The 17,658-nt window shown below is 44.1% G+C and overlaps 1 protein-coding gene and 1 long non-coding RNA gene across 3 annotated transcripts; one reads left to right on the forward strand and one right to left on the reverse strand.

Annotated features, from left to right (window-relative positions):
• Window positions 1-1,198: 1,198 nt before the first annotated feature.
• On the forward strand, window positions 1,199-14,255 carry LOC308475693. Its single transcript, XR_013985368.1, has 3 exons — window positions 1,199-1,317; window positions 3,679-3,731; window positions 12,843-14,255. It is a non-coding gene; the product is annotated as an uncharacterized lncRNA (long non-coding RNA).
• On the reverse strand, window positions 14,068-16,515 carry TMSB4X (thymosin beta 4 X-linked). Of its 2 annotated transcripts, none has more exons than XM_081002853.1 (3): window positions 16,355-16,515; window positions 14,934-15,047; window positions 14,068-14,543 (listed from the first exon to the last, which is right to left on the reverse strand). In XM_081002853.1, the coding sequence occupies exons 2-3, from the start codon at window positions 15,031-15,033 to the stop codon at window positions 14,509-14,511; spliced, it is 135 nt and encodes a 44-aa protein (XP_080858979.1). In that variant the 5' UTR covers window positions 15,034-15,047; window positions 16,355-16,515; the 3' UTR covers window positions 14,068-14,508. The 2 variants fall into 2 exon arrangements, with proteins under 2 accessions (XP_080858979.1, XP_080858980.1); XM_081002854.1 differs by having other exon boundaries at window positions 16,344-16,447.
• Window positions 16,516-17,658: the final 1,143 nt, after the last annotated feature.

Genomic DNA, 17,658 nt, shown 5'->3' on the forward strand with positions numbered 1-17,658 from the left:
AAAGGTTGTGATTAATTGTGCCCATGGTCTTCAGCTAACCTTCCTCATATTGCTTAGGCTGTGTACACCACACATTTAAAGCACATTTCTCCCCCCCCCATCCTGGAAACTGTAGTTTGTTAAGGGTACTGGGAATTATTGCTAGAACTTGGTAGAGTTTACTTTTGTGTAGACATGTGTAATGTTGCACTGCCAGCATGGACGAAGCCAGGATTTTGTTAGGGGAAGGCTGGACTTTTGTTGGTGATTGGTCAGTTAGTTAAGCATTTCTATTGTTTTACTTTATGGGGGGGCAGCTGCCCCCCCTGCCCTTGCTTGGCTACACCCATGACTGCCAACCTCTAAAGCGGAGGTGTATGTACTGAGTTGAATAGGATCCAAAAGGCAGCAGTCTGATTGGTCCTAGAACAATAGGGTCCAGAATGCAGCAGTTTGATTGGTCCACAGGAGCCACCCAATCCAGCTCCAGGTGGAAGGGAATCCGCAACCTGATTGGCCTACAGGAGAATCCCGGAATTAGCCAATCATATTGGGCCCATTATGTAAATAATGTATATAAGGCAGACATTCTGGGGGAACTTCCATTCCGCCTCACCACTATGAGCTGAATAAAGAGCATGAAATCCACTCTCGACTCCGAGTATATTTCAGGAGGTGAAGAGCCTTTTTCAACCAGAGGACCACATGCCTTTGTAAGGAACTGTGCCAATGACGAGCAAGAGCAAGGGCAAAAGTGGGTGCGACAGTAGATGCAACTCTCTGAGTCTTACTTTTATACAGTTCGCTACATTCTAAAATCATGTTTACATACACATCCATGCAAGCAGGATGCATGATCACAGTTCAATGATATATTCCCGCTAGGCAAAAGGATCACATGGAACTGGGCTGCAAATGCAAGGTTGACCCGAGGAGGTGGACTAGCCTTGAAAGTGTGCCGAGGGCCAGAGAGGGAAGCCCAGAGGTCCAGATTTGGCCTCTGTGCCTGAAATATCCTACCCCTGCTCTGAAGTACCACAGGACTCGTTGTATTCGCATTTCTCTTCTGTGCGTAACACAAGGAAAACTGAAATGATTCAGCGCTCAGTGTTGATCTGCAGAGATGTGGGCGGGAGTTATAACATGAACAAGTTGCCAGTGGTTACGGCTTGCACTGTAAATAATCTCACTGAATGTCCTTTGCCTCCAGAAATAAGCACATTCACTGCGCAAGGAAGCAAAACCACTGTTCTTGATCCAAAAAGATGATAACAGGGCAATCCTATGCATGTGTCCTCAGAAGGAAATCCTACTGAATTCAGTTGAGCCTACTCCCAGGTAAGCATGTATAGGATTGCCTCCTAAGGGCATTTTCCCACACATAAAGCCAAAGGTGCTGTTGAAGCTCTCCTGCTCTGTTTGTGCACACTTAGGTTGCAACCCTCTACACACCTGCCTGAGAAATTAGTGGGATTTACTGCTGAGTATATATATATGTGGCAGTACTATTAGGAAGGGCAAGCACTAGAAAGAGAAATAGCCGTCTCTAGCTCCAAAGTATGTTGTTGTTGTTGTTGTTGTTTTATTAAATCTGTATACCGCCCTTTATCTGAAGAGTACAGGGTGGTGGTGGTTTCGAGTGGAAATGTGAGGAAAAGACTGGCCATGGATGAAAATGGTAACCCCATTGTGCTGGGGTTAATTCCTTCCCATTTTGCCAGGCCTAATCTTGGAGATGTATCCTTCAATGCTCCTTTCATTATAACACCTTTGCTCCCTCTCCCCAACCCCAGTCCTGATTTAAAATTTCACCGGCTGTATTTTTGTTTTGTTTTGATTTTTAAACCTGACTAGTCTTTTCAGCTGGATCAGCTTCTGTCTTCTTAGCTTGTTTATCTGGAAAGAAGTTGATGTGGGAGGAATGAAGTGTTTTGCTGAGAGAACAGCACATGCAAAACCACCTGATAACTCATTGCTGGGTTTTGTCCCCCCCCCCCCCCAACATAACAACACTGGGAATATTATTGCTGCCAAAGGCAGCAGCCCTAGCATGGTCATGATCCTTGCATTTACACCTCAATTCCTCAGGATCTGGAACTGGGTTTTCTGCTTCTCCAAACTCACTGAAAAAAGGCCCATATATACTTCATGCAGGCCTGGATCTGGGCAGAGGGACCTCTGGTGGGCTCCCTCCTCTGTCTGGGGGCTTTGGCAGGCTTTCCTGGCTGTGGTGGCAGCTCTCTGAGCAGTGCTAGGTCGCTAGGCTTAGCCCCCTTTTGCCTTTACCACAATACCTCAGCACAATGCTTGGTCAGGAGCACTGTGGGGAATTGAAAAAGGGTATCTGTCTGGCACTGGTCAGAAGATAGACTAAATCAATAAATAAGGTGGGCTGGCATCAGCAGTGAGTCCCTGCAGCTGTCCAAGAAAGCCAGTTGCTCATGTTGACCTTGGATTTGTGAACATCTGATTGACCAAGAATGTTTGGATACATTGAGCCCTGTAAATCCAGGTGGAGAGGGAGTATGTGTTACTGTAATGCAGGAATGGGGAATCTTAGCCTCAGTGCAGTCCTCTAGGCCTCCCTATCTTGCCCTCAGAACTGTCCTCACTGTCTCTACAAGCCACAACCTTCACTGGCCCTGCTTTATGCCCTGAGTGTTTTGGCCTGGCTGGAACATGTCCTTGAACTCTAATAGCACCGCTTTCTTGTCTGGATGAAGGATAGAGAGGGGTGTGATCGTCTGAAGAAGCTAGCTGACAGGACCAAGCCAGCAATAAATCACACTGAGCAAGTTGGCATTATTAGTAAATATCTGCACAGGAGTGGCAGGCCTAATGACACATCCCCTCAGCTGTCTAAGTCCCCTCCTCTCAACAGTTTATCCCAAGCAATCTGAGACTGTGCCTGCATGAAGCTAACTTCTCCTCTACCCTTTTCATGCCTCTCCTGGTTCTGGAAGATGAGGAGGGATGGGAGCTTCTCACAGCAGGAGGGGGAGACATCTGTGCCTCTTCATCAGCTGAGTTCATCTCTGCCTCTTGGCTTCCCTCCTCTCCTACTGCAGCTTCTGCCTCTAATTCTGGACTTCTCTTTGCCAGACTCCCGCTGCTCACTATGCCCTGTTACCTCTTCAGCTTCTGACAGCTCCTCCTCCCAATCTGCTCCTTCTTCTCCCTCTGAACACTCATCATCATCTCACTACCAATCACCTTCTTCTCTTGGGGGTTCCCCAGCTGGTTCCTCCCACCATTCCTCTGCATCCAACCAGTCCATGACACTAGCCTACAATGCAAAGATAAGATCCACATCAGTTGCTCTGCTCCTGCTTCCCTGAAATTTCACTTCATGACTCCGACAAAGTCCATACAAGCTTACACCATAATCACATTATTCTCTTTTTTTATGTCTTTAAGGTGCCTCAATACCCTTTGTTGTTTTTGCTGCTAGAAACTAACATGGCTCCCCATCTGGACATTTGTAATGTGTAGACATCAGTCCCCAACATTTTGAGCAGAACATAGAGCAGGCTGTTCAATAAGCATTTTTTTTAAAAAGGCACATCATTGCATTACTCTCCTCTTGTTTATTTAAATTCTAGCCGCCCCCACCTCTCTTGAAACAAGTTGGCTGCAGGGATTACAAATAAAACAGGACACACACAATAATAACATGTCGATTTCCATGTTCTTCCACAGCTGCTTAACCAAGACTCTTGAATGCCAGCCCAAAAAGGAGAGGTTTACATTGGGTAAGAAGTTGCTTAAACTTTGAATGGGAGTAGGCCAGAGCACAGCTGAATATGTGTGTGTTCATGTGTATATGCAAACACGCACACACACACACACACACACACACACACCACACAAGAATGCAGTTGTAAGGCAACAAGCCTGCCGTATATTTGACCCTTAGGAAGGCACAAAATAGTTACTTCCTTCTGTCTAAAAATATACCAGATTTGTTGTCCACTGTGCATCAAAACAGATGGGCCTCAACCCAGACAGCATTGGGGACTTTCCAGACTGGTTGTTTATTGAGCATTCATGCTGATGTATTTAAAAAAAAATGTGTGGACATTATACGGCATTGCCTTCTCATTGAACATTAATCCTGATCAGTTCATGAGGGGGTTATATGACATTGCCAGCTTTTGGTTGATAACTCACACTTCGCAGTGCATAGGATCACTGATGTACCATACAGAACTGGTTCACAAGTCACAGTATGCCAAACTATAGCTTACCATGACCACTTGAACATGCAGGTAAGGAGCCCGCACCTGCAGCTGCTTTGCTCCTTTCTGCTCTGCATGTCTTCCGAACCTGGGCCCATGGTTATGTTCCCTCACCAGTAACCACGAGATGTAGCCAAAGAATAAGCCTTGGCACCAAGGTTATATAATTTGTCTTACTGTGATGTGAGAAATGGGCCAGAGTTTGAGGGAGCAGCCAAAGTTTAGGAAGAGGACAATTTCTTGTAATATGAACCCCTTAAAACCTCTGTGCTCTCAGATACAAAGCTGCCTACTGAGTAAAAAGATGACCTTAGAAAAGCTTCATTGCACTTCCCATCTCATAAGGAAGTGAGAGAAAAACTGTACGGTTAAACTGTGATCTTAAGAAGTCCCCAGTAACAGCAGATTGGTCGCTTTTACCCCCAGGGCAAATGGAAAACTTTTTTCTCTGGACAGGGATTGAAAAGAAACACACTCTTATAAAGGCGATGACTCTGTCTTGAACCCTGGCCAGGATCAGCTGCTTTCATCAGTCATGAGTTGGAGCACATACTTTAATTGTATCAAAATGTAGATAAATGATTTGATCTTTTGTATGAGGATTTGCTGTCTCTCCCTCCCCCCCCCGCCCCAATTTACACTTATCTGAACATAAAAAGATATGCTGGATTAAACTAAAGGCTTATTAAGTCCAGGGTTCTGATCTTTTGCACCCATGCACAGTTTCAAAGCCAGGACATGAGTGCAAAAACACTCATGATCCCCTGGCACTGGAATTCAGATGCGTAGTGCCTCTGATCCTGGAAGCCAACAAGACTAGTATCCATTAAGTAGTAGCCATTAGCAAGGCCCAGCCCTACTAATAGGCAGGAATGTTCCCTTTCTCTTGTCAAGTGAGATTTCTGCATACTGGCATCCCAGGATCCTGGGGAGAGCCATAGCTCAGGGGCAAGCACATCTGCTTTGAATGCAGAAGGTCCCAGGTTCAGCCCCAAACACCTCCAGGTAAGGGGCTAGGAATGCCCTCTGTCAGAAATCCTAGACAGATGCTGCCAATCAGTGCAGCATATACTGAGGTAGCTGTATCAATGGCCTTACTCAGTATAAAGTAGCTTCCTATGCCTTATTGTGTTGTAAATACAGTGTGCACTGTAGGCTAGCGACTTTGCTGATTGTGTATTGTCCCTGCCCTTTCAGAAAAATGATAGGGATCAGTATGATCACATATTCAGCAGCCCTCAAAAGGGCCTCCCTCATCCCACCCTGGGGAACATATTCTGCTGCAGGTGTTATACCAGGGCATACGGGGAATATGCTTCACTTCCTAGTTCCCACTCAGTTGCTATGAAAAACTGCTGGGCAATGCATATCTGGGTGCTTCCTGCAAAAAGATCTGTCTGGTGACTTGCAGAAAGCTTCAGCCTGTCAAGGGACATTATTTGAGTTATTTATGGTGAATATAAATAAAGAAGCTTGATAGAGGGGTTGGCCTTGAGGAGTACATTACCCCAGCACTCCAGATAATGCACAGGTTTTCTACAGCCTTGTAGACACAATTTCAGAACAGGTAATGGCTGAACTACACAGCCAGTTTACTTCCTTAATTTTATGGTGTTGTTCTGTATGAAACAGAAAGGAAAGACAGTGCAATTTTTACAAGGATGCAAATGGGCGTTGTTCTGACTGGAAATAACTGCCTCAGAAATGCTTGTGCAAGTGAGCAAGCAGGGAATGGTCCAGCTTGCTTTTTTGTAAACTGACAGAAAAACAGAGAAGATCCATACTGTTCAGCCTCTGAAAACTGTTTCTGAATCTACTTCAAAATGTCTGCAAAGTCTGTCCCGTACTGTATAAGGTGTGGGTGTGTAGCAGTTTTTGTGAAATTTGCAACACAGAGAGACACTTCACCTCTTTTAAAAGATGGGTAGATGTTTCAACTATTGCAGTTGCAACCTGTCAGGCTAGCATTTTGATCTTCAGCATAAGCACTCAGAGGTCACATTGGTTTTGACAGAATGCAATGGCAGATGGTGAGTGTTTTTGTTCATCCAACATGGGAAAGCACAACATTCCACATAGTGGACTGGGCCTGCACACACACACACACACACACACACACACACACACACACCGGCAAATCTGAGTTCTTTCTCTGAAACACACAGAGACATATAAACCAAGGGTAGTCAATGAGGTGCCCTGCAGATGTTGCTGGACTTCTGACAAAAATGCCCTGATGAAAATAGATTGCACACTCATGAACATGTTCACACTCAAGAACAGGTGGAATTGCCTTTTTAACATTCAGTGTAGGTCAGTATTAATTGTTTGTTTGTTTGTTTGATCTATACCACTTTCTTTCAAACAATTAAGATGGCTAATAAAAATTACAGACAAAACTGCACTAAAAGTAATCTAAAAGAAACAACAGAAAAGGTCAGAAATGGCATAATCATATTTAACAGTAGCAACCAGAGAAAGAAACTCCATGGAGGGGATGAAGGTTAAGAGACAGTGGCTTGCAGAAGGTCACTTAAATGGTTTCATGGCTGAGGTTTGAAGTCAGGATTTACTGGCACAAAGCTCACCTTCTTAGTCATTCCCATATTAAAATCACGTTACTCTGTGTAAATGAAACAACATGCAGCAGCCTCCTTCAAAAGGATGTCCAACCTTAGTACAAAGAAGTACAGAAGGTGAATGTTTAAAGTTCTGAGTGCAGCCAAATTCAGCATCTTGGTCAAGCTCCAGGATGTGGTCTGAAACTGTTGCAGTGCAAAGCTTTTGTTGTGCGGTTGCTATCATGTTACACATGCATTGCAAAGACACCTTGACCAAAAGGAGAGGAGGGAAAGAATGATTCTGAAGTGTTTTTTTTGGGGGGGGGGTCTAGTTTTGTAAATGGTTTTAATCATATAAGCCTTGTTCTTAAAAGATTGGTGTATATGGAATAACTGCTGGCTATTATTGAAAGTGGGATGCGGGTGGCACTGTGGGTTAAACCACAGAGCCTAGGACTTGCCGATCAGAAGGTTGGCGGTTCGAATCCCTGCAACGGGGTGAGCTCCTGTTGCTCGGTCCCTGCTCCTGCCAACCTAGCAGTTCAAAAGCACATCAAAAAGTGCAAGTAGATAAATAGGAACCGCTCTGGCGGGAAGGTAAATGGCATTTCCGAGCGCTGCTCTGGTTCGCCAGAAGTGGCTTAGTCATGCTGGCCACATGACCCGGAAGCTGTACGCAGGCTCCCTCGGCCAATAAAGTGAGATGAGCGCCACAACCCCAGAGTCGGCCACGACTGGACCTAATGGTCAGGGGTCCCTTTACCTTTACCTTTATTATTGAAAGTGGCTTCCCATGGGCTTATGATCTGCAGAGATAGCTAATCCTTTTGAAAGTTACATTCTCTAGCCACGACCTTCATATGCATTTGGGGAAATCATATTGCTTTTTGTGTGTCTTTATCCTACTATCTCCAAATAGCTTTGGGTAACCCCCCTCCCAAGAAGGGGTTATATTCCTTTGTGAATTCTCTCCACATAGCACTAAAAAAATCCCTCTGTTGTCATCTTCAGCAATCCCCAAGAAGATGCAAAGTGCTTCACATTTCCTTCTCCCACTTCCTGCTATAGTGAAGTGACAACAGTTGGCTGTTGCAGACCAAACCATAATCTCATGCATTAGCCTACCTTTCCACGTAGCCACAAGATTTGGAATGTTGCCTCGTAGATTTGCTACTTGTAGCATATGAAAGAGCCCTAAACTGCCTGGAAAGTAATGGCACGAGTAGCTTCATTGTGGCAAGCCAACATCGCTGTTGATTTGTATTGGACTTGGTCAAGACTGACATTTTCTGGATGGTGTTCAGTGTAGTTTGTGGTGGCATGCAAGAGAGTTTGCAAGTTGATCTTCACAATCAACCAGAATGCTACAGAGAAGGAGCCACAATGTTACACATAGCCACCTTGCACCCAATCAGATGATTGTGTGATTGCTCTGTCAGAAGTACAAGTTTTTCAGTGGCCCAATGATTGTGCCAAAGATGCACCAGGCAGTGGGTTGTAAAGTGTGTGCTTGGTGAAGCAAAAAGAAAGAAGGAAGAAGGAAGGAAGTGAAAACATTGCCACAAATATTCTCACTGGCTAATTAGTCATAGGAATCGGTCCTAGGTTTGCATTGCTGGTTGTGAACACAAAATGAGAAAGCAGCAGGTTTCTTCAGTTCCCATAATGAGAAAACCCCACACCTTCTAGAGACTTTAACAACAATAACTTTGTATATATAAGGGTGGTTTTGAAGTATTGTACAGGTTACACATCTGCCATCTGCTTCGGGTTGGGAGAAAAGTGCCTTTTTTCAATAGCCGAGTAAATGCAATTCACTTTCAGTACATCACATTCTAGCAGTTCTTATGAAAGCTTTGGCAACCAAGGCTGATTCCCCAAGAACAGTTTATAATCTGACCTGTTCCCACAAAGAGCACCCAAAGCATGCTGCTTTTAGCTAGAGAAATATTTACATTTCATTTTTGTGTTATTTAGCCAACTCCGCAAGAATCCCATTTTGGGACGGAAACAAAAGTAAACATTTCTCCAATGTCAACACAGATCCCATATGCTCAAGGACATTTCTGATACTCAACAAGAATTTGCTCTGTGGGCTGGTGAGGAGGGGGTAATTTATTTGGGTTTAGCCGTTGAGTAAAATTTTATTTATAGCAAGTCTTTGATAAAATGTGACTCCTTCCTTCATTAGAAAGGAAAACAGAACTGACGTTTTTGTTTTGCTTGTCACAAATTATAAGGATTAAAGAACAGACACATGGTTGACAATAGGTGTCATTTCACAAGCAGAACCAGTTTATAAGCAGCAGAATAGTCTCTAGTCCTGCGGGTGTGTTTTGTACACTGTACAAACATTGCACACATGGAGCAGGTGTAGCCCCCTACAGCAAGGGTAGCCAACATGGTGCCCTCCAGATCTTTTGGATCTAAACTCCCATAATGCCTGACCAATGGTCATGCAAGCTGTGGCTGATGGAAACAGTAGTCTAAAACATCTGGAGGGCACCATGTTGTCTACCCCTGCTCTCCATGGATGCATCGAGTTTCCACTTGTATGGCACCCAATACAATATAGATACTACAGAAATATTTGTTGCTGTTCTTTTCACAAATGATGAAACAGTTGAACTCAGCTGGGTAGAACATGGTGCTGATAACGCAAAGGTTGCAGATTCGATCCCCGTATGGGATAACTGCAAATTCCTGCATTTCAGGGGGTTGTACTAGATGATCCTCAGTGTTCCTTCCAACTCTGCAATTCTATGTGGATTGGCAGAATAGATCTACAAAGGGTATTATGCCCTTTTATGAGTGGTGAGCAATATCACTGTCATGCAAATGACCAATCTAGGATGTTTACTCACATCATAATGGAGGGCTAAACCTGGAAATGCATCTCAGAGCAGATTGAGATTCTGTTATCTGTCTCTAAGCATCAAAGTATCCATTTGTAAGGATCTTAGCCAGAGAGATCTGTGTGCAAAAGGATTCTCATCCTTGGCCATGAATGGCTAAAACAAATTTGTTTTTGGTTTAGTTTAGCACTGCTAGGATGATATGCATTCATTATAATGGATTGCTTGACCTAGCACATCTCTCCCCATTCTTTAGCTCCCTAGAAATTATTTGTCTGTTTGAGGCAGCGTAATAGCAATCAACTAACGTAGACAAAAACTCACCTTTGCTTTTCATATCTGCACAGTTGCTAAGGAAGTAAGGGTTTCTAAGGAAGTTGCATTATGCCACACATTCCTCTTTGCAGAATAATAATAATTTTGAAGTCAAAATGCATTAAGTAAGGGGAAGTGCATTTGAATCATTCTGGCAAGAGAATTAATGACTGAAATGGCAGGAGTTTGTTTCATACAATATGTTTGCAGGATGCATGCAGAAATCAGCAGCGCTGCATAAGTGTAAAAACCACAGCTAACATTTCTTCTTTCTTTGGCGATCACGAGTACTCCCAGTAGCCAACATTTCATATCAAGCCAAAAAGGAGAGCTACTTTTCTGGTAGATATGAAGATGTATCTTGGGCATAATAAAAACCTTATCTACCTGCGCTGAGATTGGGCTAGTTGGGAGCATGGGAGGGAGATACCTTGCCATATGCTCCATTAGAAATGTTCTCTATTTATATGCAACTAAGGAAATGGTGCCTTTCATTCTGAGTACCTTGCTGAAGATATTTCCTCCCCGTGCAACATAGCAGATAGATGATAAATTCAAATGTAGGAACACACACACATACACAAAAAATCTAAAGCCATTGGAAAACCATGTCCCATACAGCTGGTCCATCTCCAAATGGGAATGATAAATCTGTGTAAAAGTTTCAGAAATATGAATAGTCCAGGCCAATAAACAGACCAATCAAAGCAATGTCCCTCATTCACAAAGTTGCTCTTGCTTGTTGCTGCACCATCCAAATGTGGCGCTGAGAACACTGCTTTTAAATCCATTTGGGTGGCCAGAAGGCAGCTTGCCCAGACATTGTTTAAAGAGGTTACATTGATGCATAGCTAAGAGAAATGAACGTGAGGCCTGTACATACAGCTCAAAGTCCATGTTATGGCACTGTAGCTAGCCATTTATGAATATATCAGGTGGTATCCAACCAAGTTTTACTCAGAGTAGACCCACCGACAATGGCTAAGATTCACTAATTTCAATGAGTCTTGTAACAAACATGCAACCACAAGGTCTTCATTCTATAAAGCACTCTTTCCCATTTCCATTCCCCAAAAATATCGTCACTTGTATACCTCAGTATATGCTGAGGGCCACTATGCGTGTGAATTGTGTGTTGGGTATGAAGGTATGAGCAGGGCAGGCTGCTTCAAGCTTCTCCTTTGGGTAACCTTGGTCAGTCAGTGCCACTCAAACTAGACTATATTCCAAGATGGTGGGAACGTGTATGCATGTGTGTGTAAAAAGTGGTGCACTTCACACACTAAGTCATATCATTGCTTGTAAGTCAAGTTCATGATGTCATGAATGAAAGCTGGCATTTATACTGCCTCACACCCTAAACACAGCACTGCCTTTGGGCCAAAACTGGATTTTAAAATACCCTCCCCCGCCCTGTCACATAGGGAACCAAGTAAAGAGCCCAATACCCTACTTGCAAACTCCCAGTGCACATTGTGAAAAGATACTATTGCTTAATGTGCTGCTTGGGTTAGGAGGGCACGACCTCACTTAGTGCCAACCTGCCACAGCCTCATACACAGCTTCAGTGCTTTTCAGTTGAGCATATGCTGTGTTGCCTCCACACTTTGGGTTTTAGTCATCACGCTCTGCATCCTGTTGCTTTCTGATTAAGATCGCTAGCAGGGTGGTGTCTCTCAATTGGTATTTTAAGAGTCTCAGCAGAACAATTTCCTGTGGCTTGTCCACAGTTCAAGAGGATGCAAGCAGGGCTTGCTAGCAGCCTATTTGTTGATCGCTTTCATTTTTCATTCTTTCTAATGCTCTTTATTAGGAGTTGTCTCTCTTAGAACTCTAGTTCAACGCTGTGGATCCTGAGAGATGTAAACAGGCCAATCCTGTATTTACTCAGAAACAATGTTCCAGTGATTTCACTTAATACTTACTTCTCCGTAAGACAGCAACATATCATACGCCTTGAGGCAAAGGCAAATGGTCTTGGCCCATTGAAATTTTGCATTTTGTTTTTGTCTTTGAACAGCTCTCCCCAACTCCATCTCATATCATAAATTGCCACTTGAAACCCCCCTCCAAATAAAAAAGCATTTACTGTGCACAAAGGGGCTTGCTCTGTGAGGAAAAACAACTGTAAAGCTCCCTTGTGAATGTCACAGTTCTTGGGTAGAACTTGGCTAATATGCGTAATGTTATGTCTCCATGGATTTGCCAAGAGAATTCATTTTGACATCATTTCAGAGCAATGTTAGGCAGAATTAGGCATACTTAAGCCCATTGATTTGAATGGTTCTAGGTGCACCTAGCTCTGTTGCAGGTCTGGGCTGTTAAGCAACTGGTACATCCAGGAGCAAGTGAGTGTGTCTGTAATTACAAGTCCCACATCTTAAACGTCCACCTCCCCATGTTATCCTCCTGCTTCACTCAGCAGTAGAAGCTTAACAAGATTACTTTCAAACTGAACCAAACCCCGAAAGAGGAAGAGACAAATTAAGGAATAAACATAAGCCACCAGGCTTTAGGTGGGGTGGCTTAAATGTTTTACCTTTTTGAGAATGGAGGGAACCCATTGATATTGTTGAAAGATTAATGAACAATCAGTTGCTTAAAATACATCCAACTTGGAAAGGCAAGATCATATTTGCATGATCTTAAAACTGTACATTACTGGTAGTGAGCATCTTTTGTTGAAGAGGATTTCAGGTAACTTAATCTGGTACACATTGCACAAAATGGAGCTCTCAGCAGTTCCAATATGCAGTCAATAGAGCCTGGTTTCACTTGAATACAATAGCCATTGTCAAGTTTTCATGAATAGCGGTATTTTAATTGACTATGAAACTGTGTGCGCACACACATGCATGTTCCAGAGAAAAAACGGGTCTATTGCTTCTTCCTAGTATGGCTGAAAACCATATGTACAACTGCCCTAAGATGCATGGAAGAGTGGAATTTAAATGAGGTTATGAACAGAACAAAGAAAAGCACAGCCACTAAGGAGGTTGGAGCCCCCCACTCAACATACTAAGCACTGCTCAGTGCAGGAGTGGCAAACCTGTGGTCCTAACTGTTGCTGGACATCAAATTCAGTAAGCATGGGAGGTGATGGGGATGGTGGGAGTCTGGAAAGCTTGTTCCCCATTCCTAGAATAAATGGGAGTATGGAATTTAAGACCAAAATATTGGTGCTATGGAAATGGTTTTCTAGGAACCTTGGATATCAATAGTCACCTTATCTAAAAAGGAGGCTTGCTCATTTTCCTCCTCTGCAATGCACAACATTGTTAAGGGGTATTCTATGACAGGCATCTTCAACCTTGTTGGACTCGGGACATGGGTCTGAAACATGCACTTGGGGCCCCATTTCTTAAATATTTTGCCATATATTTGCATGGTGGCGATGCTGCTGTTGTGACCTACCTTGGATCACCAGTTGGAAGACCAGTGTTTTAGAGCACCCTCATCAATTTGTACAGGACAGCAAGATGCAGCTGAGCAACACCCACCTGGCGTGAACCACACATCTGCAACACCCAGGACTTCCTCTCAGGAGACCCCCAAATGTAGCAAGTTTGAAAGTTGCCACCTTAAGGAATTAACACTGACTGCAGCAGCCTGCCACCCAAAGCAGCAGCAATGACATGGCAAGGTGAAAAGAAGTCTTCAAATCATTCCCCAGCTGGAGGCTGCTGTGATGCACTAAAGACAACCTCCATGCACAGGCATCCAAAACTGCCAGGTTTTGCTGAACATGGATTTTTTAAAAATGTTGAAAGGGGAAACTGTTGCAATAAATATATTGCCAAAACACTGTCCATATAATTTGGTAGTCCAATGCCTTTTATAACAAAACTTTAAAATATATGTCTTTTAAAAGCTCAATATATAGGTTGTATAGTTCCTGCATAGACCTCTTAGAAATAAATTTGATATTTTAAGTTATTTTTGCAGATTGCCCAATGAATGTTGAATCCTAATATGCAGACTGCTCTTGGCAGACAAAAGCTGGAGGGAGAAAAAATGTTTATGCATGAGTCTATAAAGTCATATAATCTCATGTTGGTATAGGCACTTATTCTTCCTTTGATAACAATTCTCAAAAAAATATATACCAGATCAGTATAATCCAGATTTTAAAACATTTTATTTTTGCATATTAAAAAAATTGTGCATTCCAATAATTAAAATCATTTGAACAAAAAAAAAAATGGCACTCGGTTAACTGCATTTTACAGCTTGCGGGACCTTGGTACAGCTTTGCGTATATTCGGGTGTTACTAGATTACTGTAGTCCCTTCCCAGGATCTTCTTTCGAGACACATGCAAGCTCTTTCGTGCCACCAGGACCAAGCTGGACAGGCAGATGGAAAGGGCAGCGCCTTCGTTCACAGCATCAGTAGTTCTCTCTATTCTTTAAATTTTTTTTGGATGTGAAAGGGGCAGTACAGTCATTCAAACTTTATCCAACCTCTTTGCATCTTACAAAGTTAAAACAGCTAAAAGAAGTAAAATAAGAAGGCAATGCTTGTGGAATGTACAGTGCATAATTTGGAAGGGCCGGTTTCATTACGATTCACCCGCTTGCTTCTCCTGTTCAATTGCTGCAAAAGGGGAAAAGGAGAAAAAGAAAAAAGGATTATGCATTTGAAATGCAGTTAAATAGGAATCACAATATTGTTTTAAAAAACCCCATTCATTTAAAATTCTTCAAAATTAAACACTGTTGAATAAATCTATTTTTAAAAAATTCTTTCAATATATTGCATTTAATGCATACTGTGCTTAAAAGTCCCCTTATTTTCATAAAATATCTTTGTGTACTGTATTTAATGCTTCCATTTGTACATAAATTGCACAGCATCCTGTAAGGCACTGAAACCCCATCCAGCAAGAGAGGAGGAGGAGGATAGCTGAAGGAGCCTGGCTCAGCCCTGCCTTCTCTTTGTCTCCAGCGGCCCACGCCCTCTTCTCATTTCCCAAGATCCACTTACTTTCTTTTGAAGGCAGTGGGTTTTTCTCTTGCGTTTCCGTCTTCTTCAACTTAGACTTGTCGAATTTCTCGATTTCAGCCATATCTGGTTTGTCAGACATATCTGCCGATTGATCTGCACGCACGCACAAGCACACACACAAAAGAGGGGAAAGAGATGGTTAGAGATTGCACCACCCTTCCTTCCTCTCCCCCCAACCCCACCCCTTTTCAAAACCGCTTGAATTCACTCCAACCATCTCAGCTCCTCCTTCCTGATTCAGTGCAACACTACTAACCCCCTTACTTTAAAAGGCAGGTCTCTATATACTTATATTCATATGAGCTCATTTTACCTAAAAAAATTAAAATTGCACCACTGGGGACTCAGCCTCAGATGAAACAGCGCGTGAGCAGGGTGGGGGTGGAGATAATCAAAAGGCTTTAAAATAAAGTTTGAAAAACAGAATTTGTTCCAGGTGAAAATCAATTAATTCGTTTAAAAGAAAAAAACAATACTCATTGTTTTAGTGGTGGTGGTAATGCATATGCTCCATTTAAGATCTCCCCACTAGCCTTATTGCATGTGGAAAGAACAGCAGAGAAAACCGCACTGAGAATAAAGCAAGCAAAGGATGAGGATGGTGAAAAAAGCGCCTGCGTGTATGCACACAATGCCACCAAGCGAAGCGAGCGAGACTATGCTAATCACTTTCTTCCATCTTAGTGTCTGGTCTGCCCAGCACATTTGGAGGGAGCCCTGCATTCTTCCCTCGGCACAAAGAGCTCGCGCTGCAGCTGCAGCCCCAACCACCGCCCTTCCTCTCCCTCTCTCTCGCCCCCTCGCTTTCTCCTTCCCGGGACCGCCAGATCCACAGCGCCGGCTGCTCGCCGGGAAAACAAAGAGCTGCTCTCTTTTGTCGCTCAACATGCGGGGGGGCGGCAGCAGCCGGTAGTCCGAGGATGCCTCCCCCTCCCCGCCCGCATCTTCCCCTCTCCACCTTTCCGATCACGCCCCAAGTCCCCCTGGCTTGAGGTTTCGAAGCGCGCACACGCGCAAAAACGCGCCTCTCCAAGGAAAGCGCAGCAAGCAGGCAAGGAAACCGAACCAAGGTGCCTTGATCTGTCCAGCGTGCCATTCTCTTCCCCTCCGGCAAACATCAGGGTCCAGGGGTGGGGGGTGGGCAGAACCTCCTCGCTCAAAATGATAGCAAAATAATAATAGTAACGATAAAGTTTGTTTCTCCACGCATTTAAGCCGCCGCCTGGTGCATTCAGGAAGAAGCCCTGGGTGTGTGTGCGTTCAACAAAGCGGAGATCAAAATCTCAACTGCCTCGAAAATCCAAGCCTACGGCAACATGCGGACGGAAAAAGGGGTGCTGAGATACCCCTCAAATAACCCCCACCACCGGGAAAGAAATAATGAAAGACCAGAGCCTCACCAGTGATGCGCTCTCTTCAGGTACAATTCCGCTCTTTGCAGCAGCTGCTCTGGACCGTCGTATAAAAGGGCGCTCCCCCTGCGTGACCAGTTATACCCCGATTCTATGCAAATCGCAGTGATGTCATCTTGAATAACTTAACTCTTTCGCCGCCCTTAAAGTTCCCGGCTTCCTCTTTTCTTCGCCTTCGGAGAGAGCCGTGCTTACATAGGAAAAGGAAAAGCCAGCGATTAAACCCACACGCCCCGGGAGGGGGCGGGGGGGGAAGAAAAGAAGAAGAAAGTCGCATGTAAATTATGATTCGGATACATTCTTGTTCCCCGCAAGGGGGGGGGGCGATTTTGCATGCGGCGTTTCCAGTAAGAGCAATTTTCTTTTTAAAAAATAATAATAAAATAATGAAAGGCTGCATTTCCTTGGAGAATTTCCTCGCACCCGCTGACTTGAGAAATGATCACGCCATAGAGGCAGCGGGCCAACGAGACCCACGGGAAGCCTACCTATGCAGACCTCGAGTAGAAATATGCTACGGTTTTTGCCCAGGCATCCACGAGGCATCCCATGACCTGCATGGAAGGAAGGTTGCGAGCTACCTTTTTGTGCTTCCTCTTTCATCCAAAAGGGCAAACAATGGCTGCTGCTCACTTGGAGTGAAACGCAGGCACCGTTTAAATTAACGACTAAGGGTAAAAGTACCGCCCGGCTGGCCAGATATTACCTGGCCGGGTGGGGAGGCAGATACACCCTAGCGTACTTAAGGGGTGGGGATGACAAGTCATGTTGCCAGACGTGGGTGGGGTTTGTGGGGGGGGGAATCGGTTTGTAATTTTGGATACTCTCTTTATTTTAAGTATCTATAAAAACAAGGAAGCATCACAGATTCTCTTGCAGCTGGCTGAGGCATAATCATTCCAGTACCCCTGAGCCAGGCATGAAAAAAAAAATACGAAGGACCATCCCGTTTCTGAAAAGCATTTCCCTGAAATGATCAGGAAGTCGTGTGAGGAAGCGATGGAACAATATGCTTGAGCGCAGAAAGAAGCCTTGTAAAAAACGACCATTGATGGCTTCGCCTTGTGCTTCTGTTTCCCTGACTGAGGGGTGTCTCTGCCGGCTGCTTCCAGTCATGCTTATGTTGTTCATTTACCCTAAAAGACTGCACACATCTTGCTCTTTTGTGGATTTCCGTTGTCGTTGAGCAACCTCTCCCGATTGATCACATTAGGAAGATTTCCTCATCTTCAACCCACCCACCCATCCAGTCCCCCATCTCCTGACTGGCGGCCTCCTCCTGCTGCCTTTGC

The sequence above is a fragment of the Podarcis pityusensis genome (genome assembly GCF_964106645.2).
Source record: "Podarcis pityusensis genome assembly, chromosome: 4".
Classification (NCBI taxonomy): domain Eukaryota; kingdom Metazoa; phylum Chordata; class Lepidosauria; order Squamata; family Lacertidae; genus Podarcis; species Podarcis pityusensis.

What these genes read in the sequence shown, in the direction of transcription:
- TMSB4X (XM_081002853.1), bottom strand. Translation starts at nt 15,033, where the DNA reads ATGTCTGACAAACCAGATATGGCTGAAATCGAGAAATTCGACAAGTCT. An exon ending in CCCACTGCCTTCAAAAGAAA is followed by an intron (nt 14,544 to 14,933) that starts GTAAGTGGATCT and finishes CCCCTTTTGCAG; the next exon opens with CAATTGAACAGGAGAAGCAA.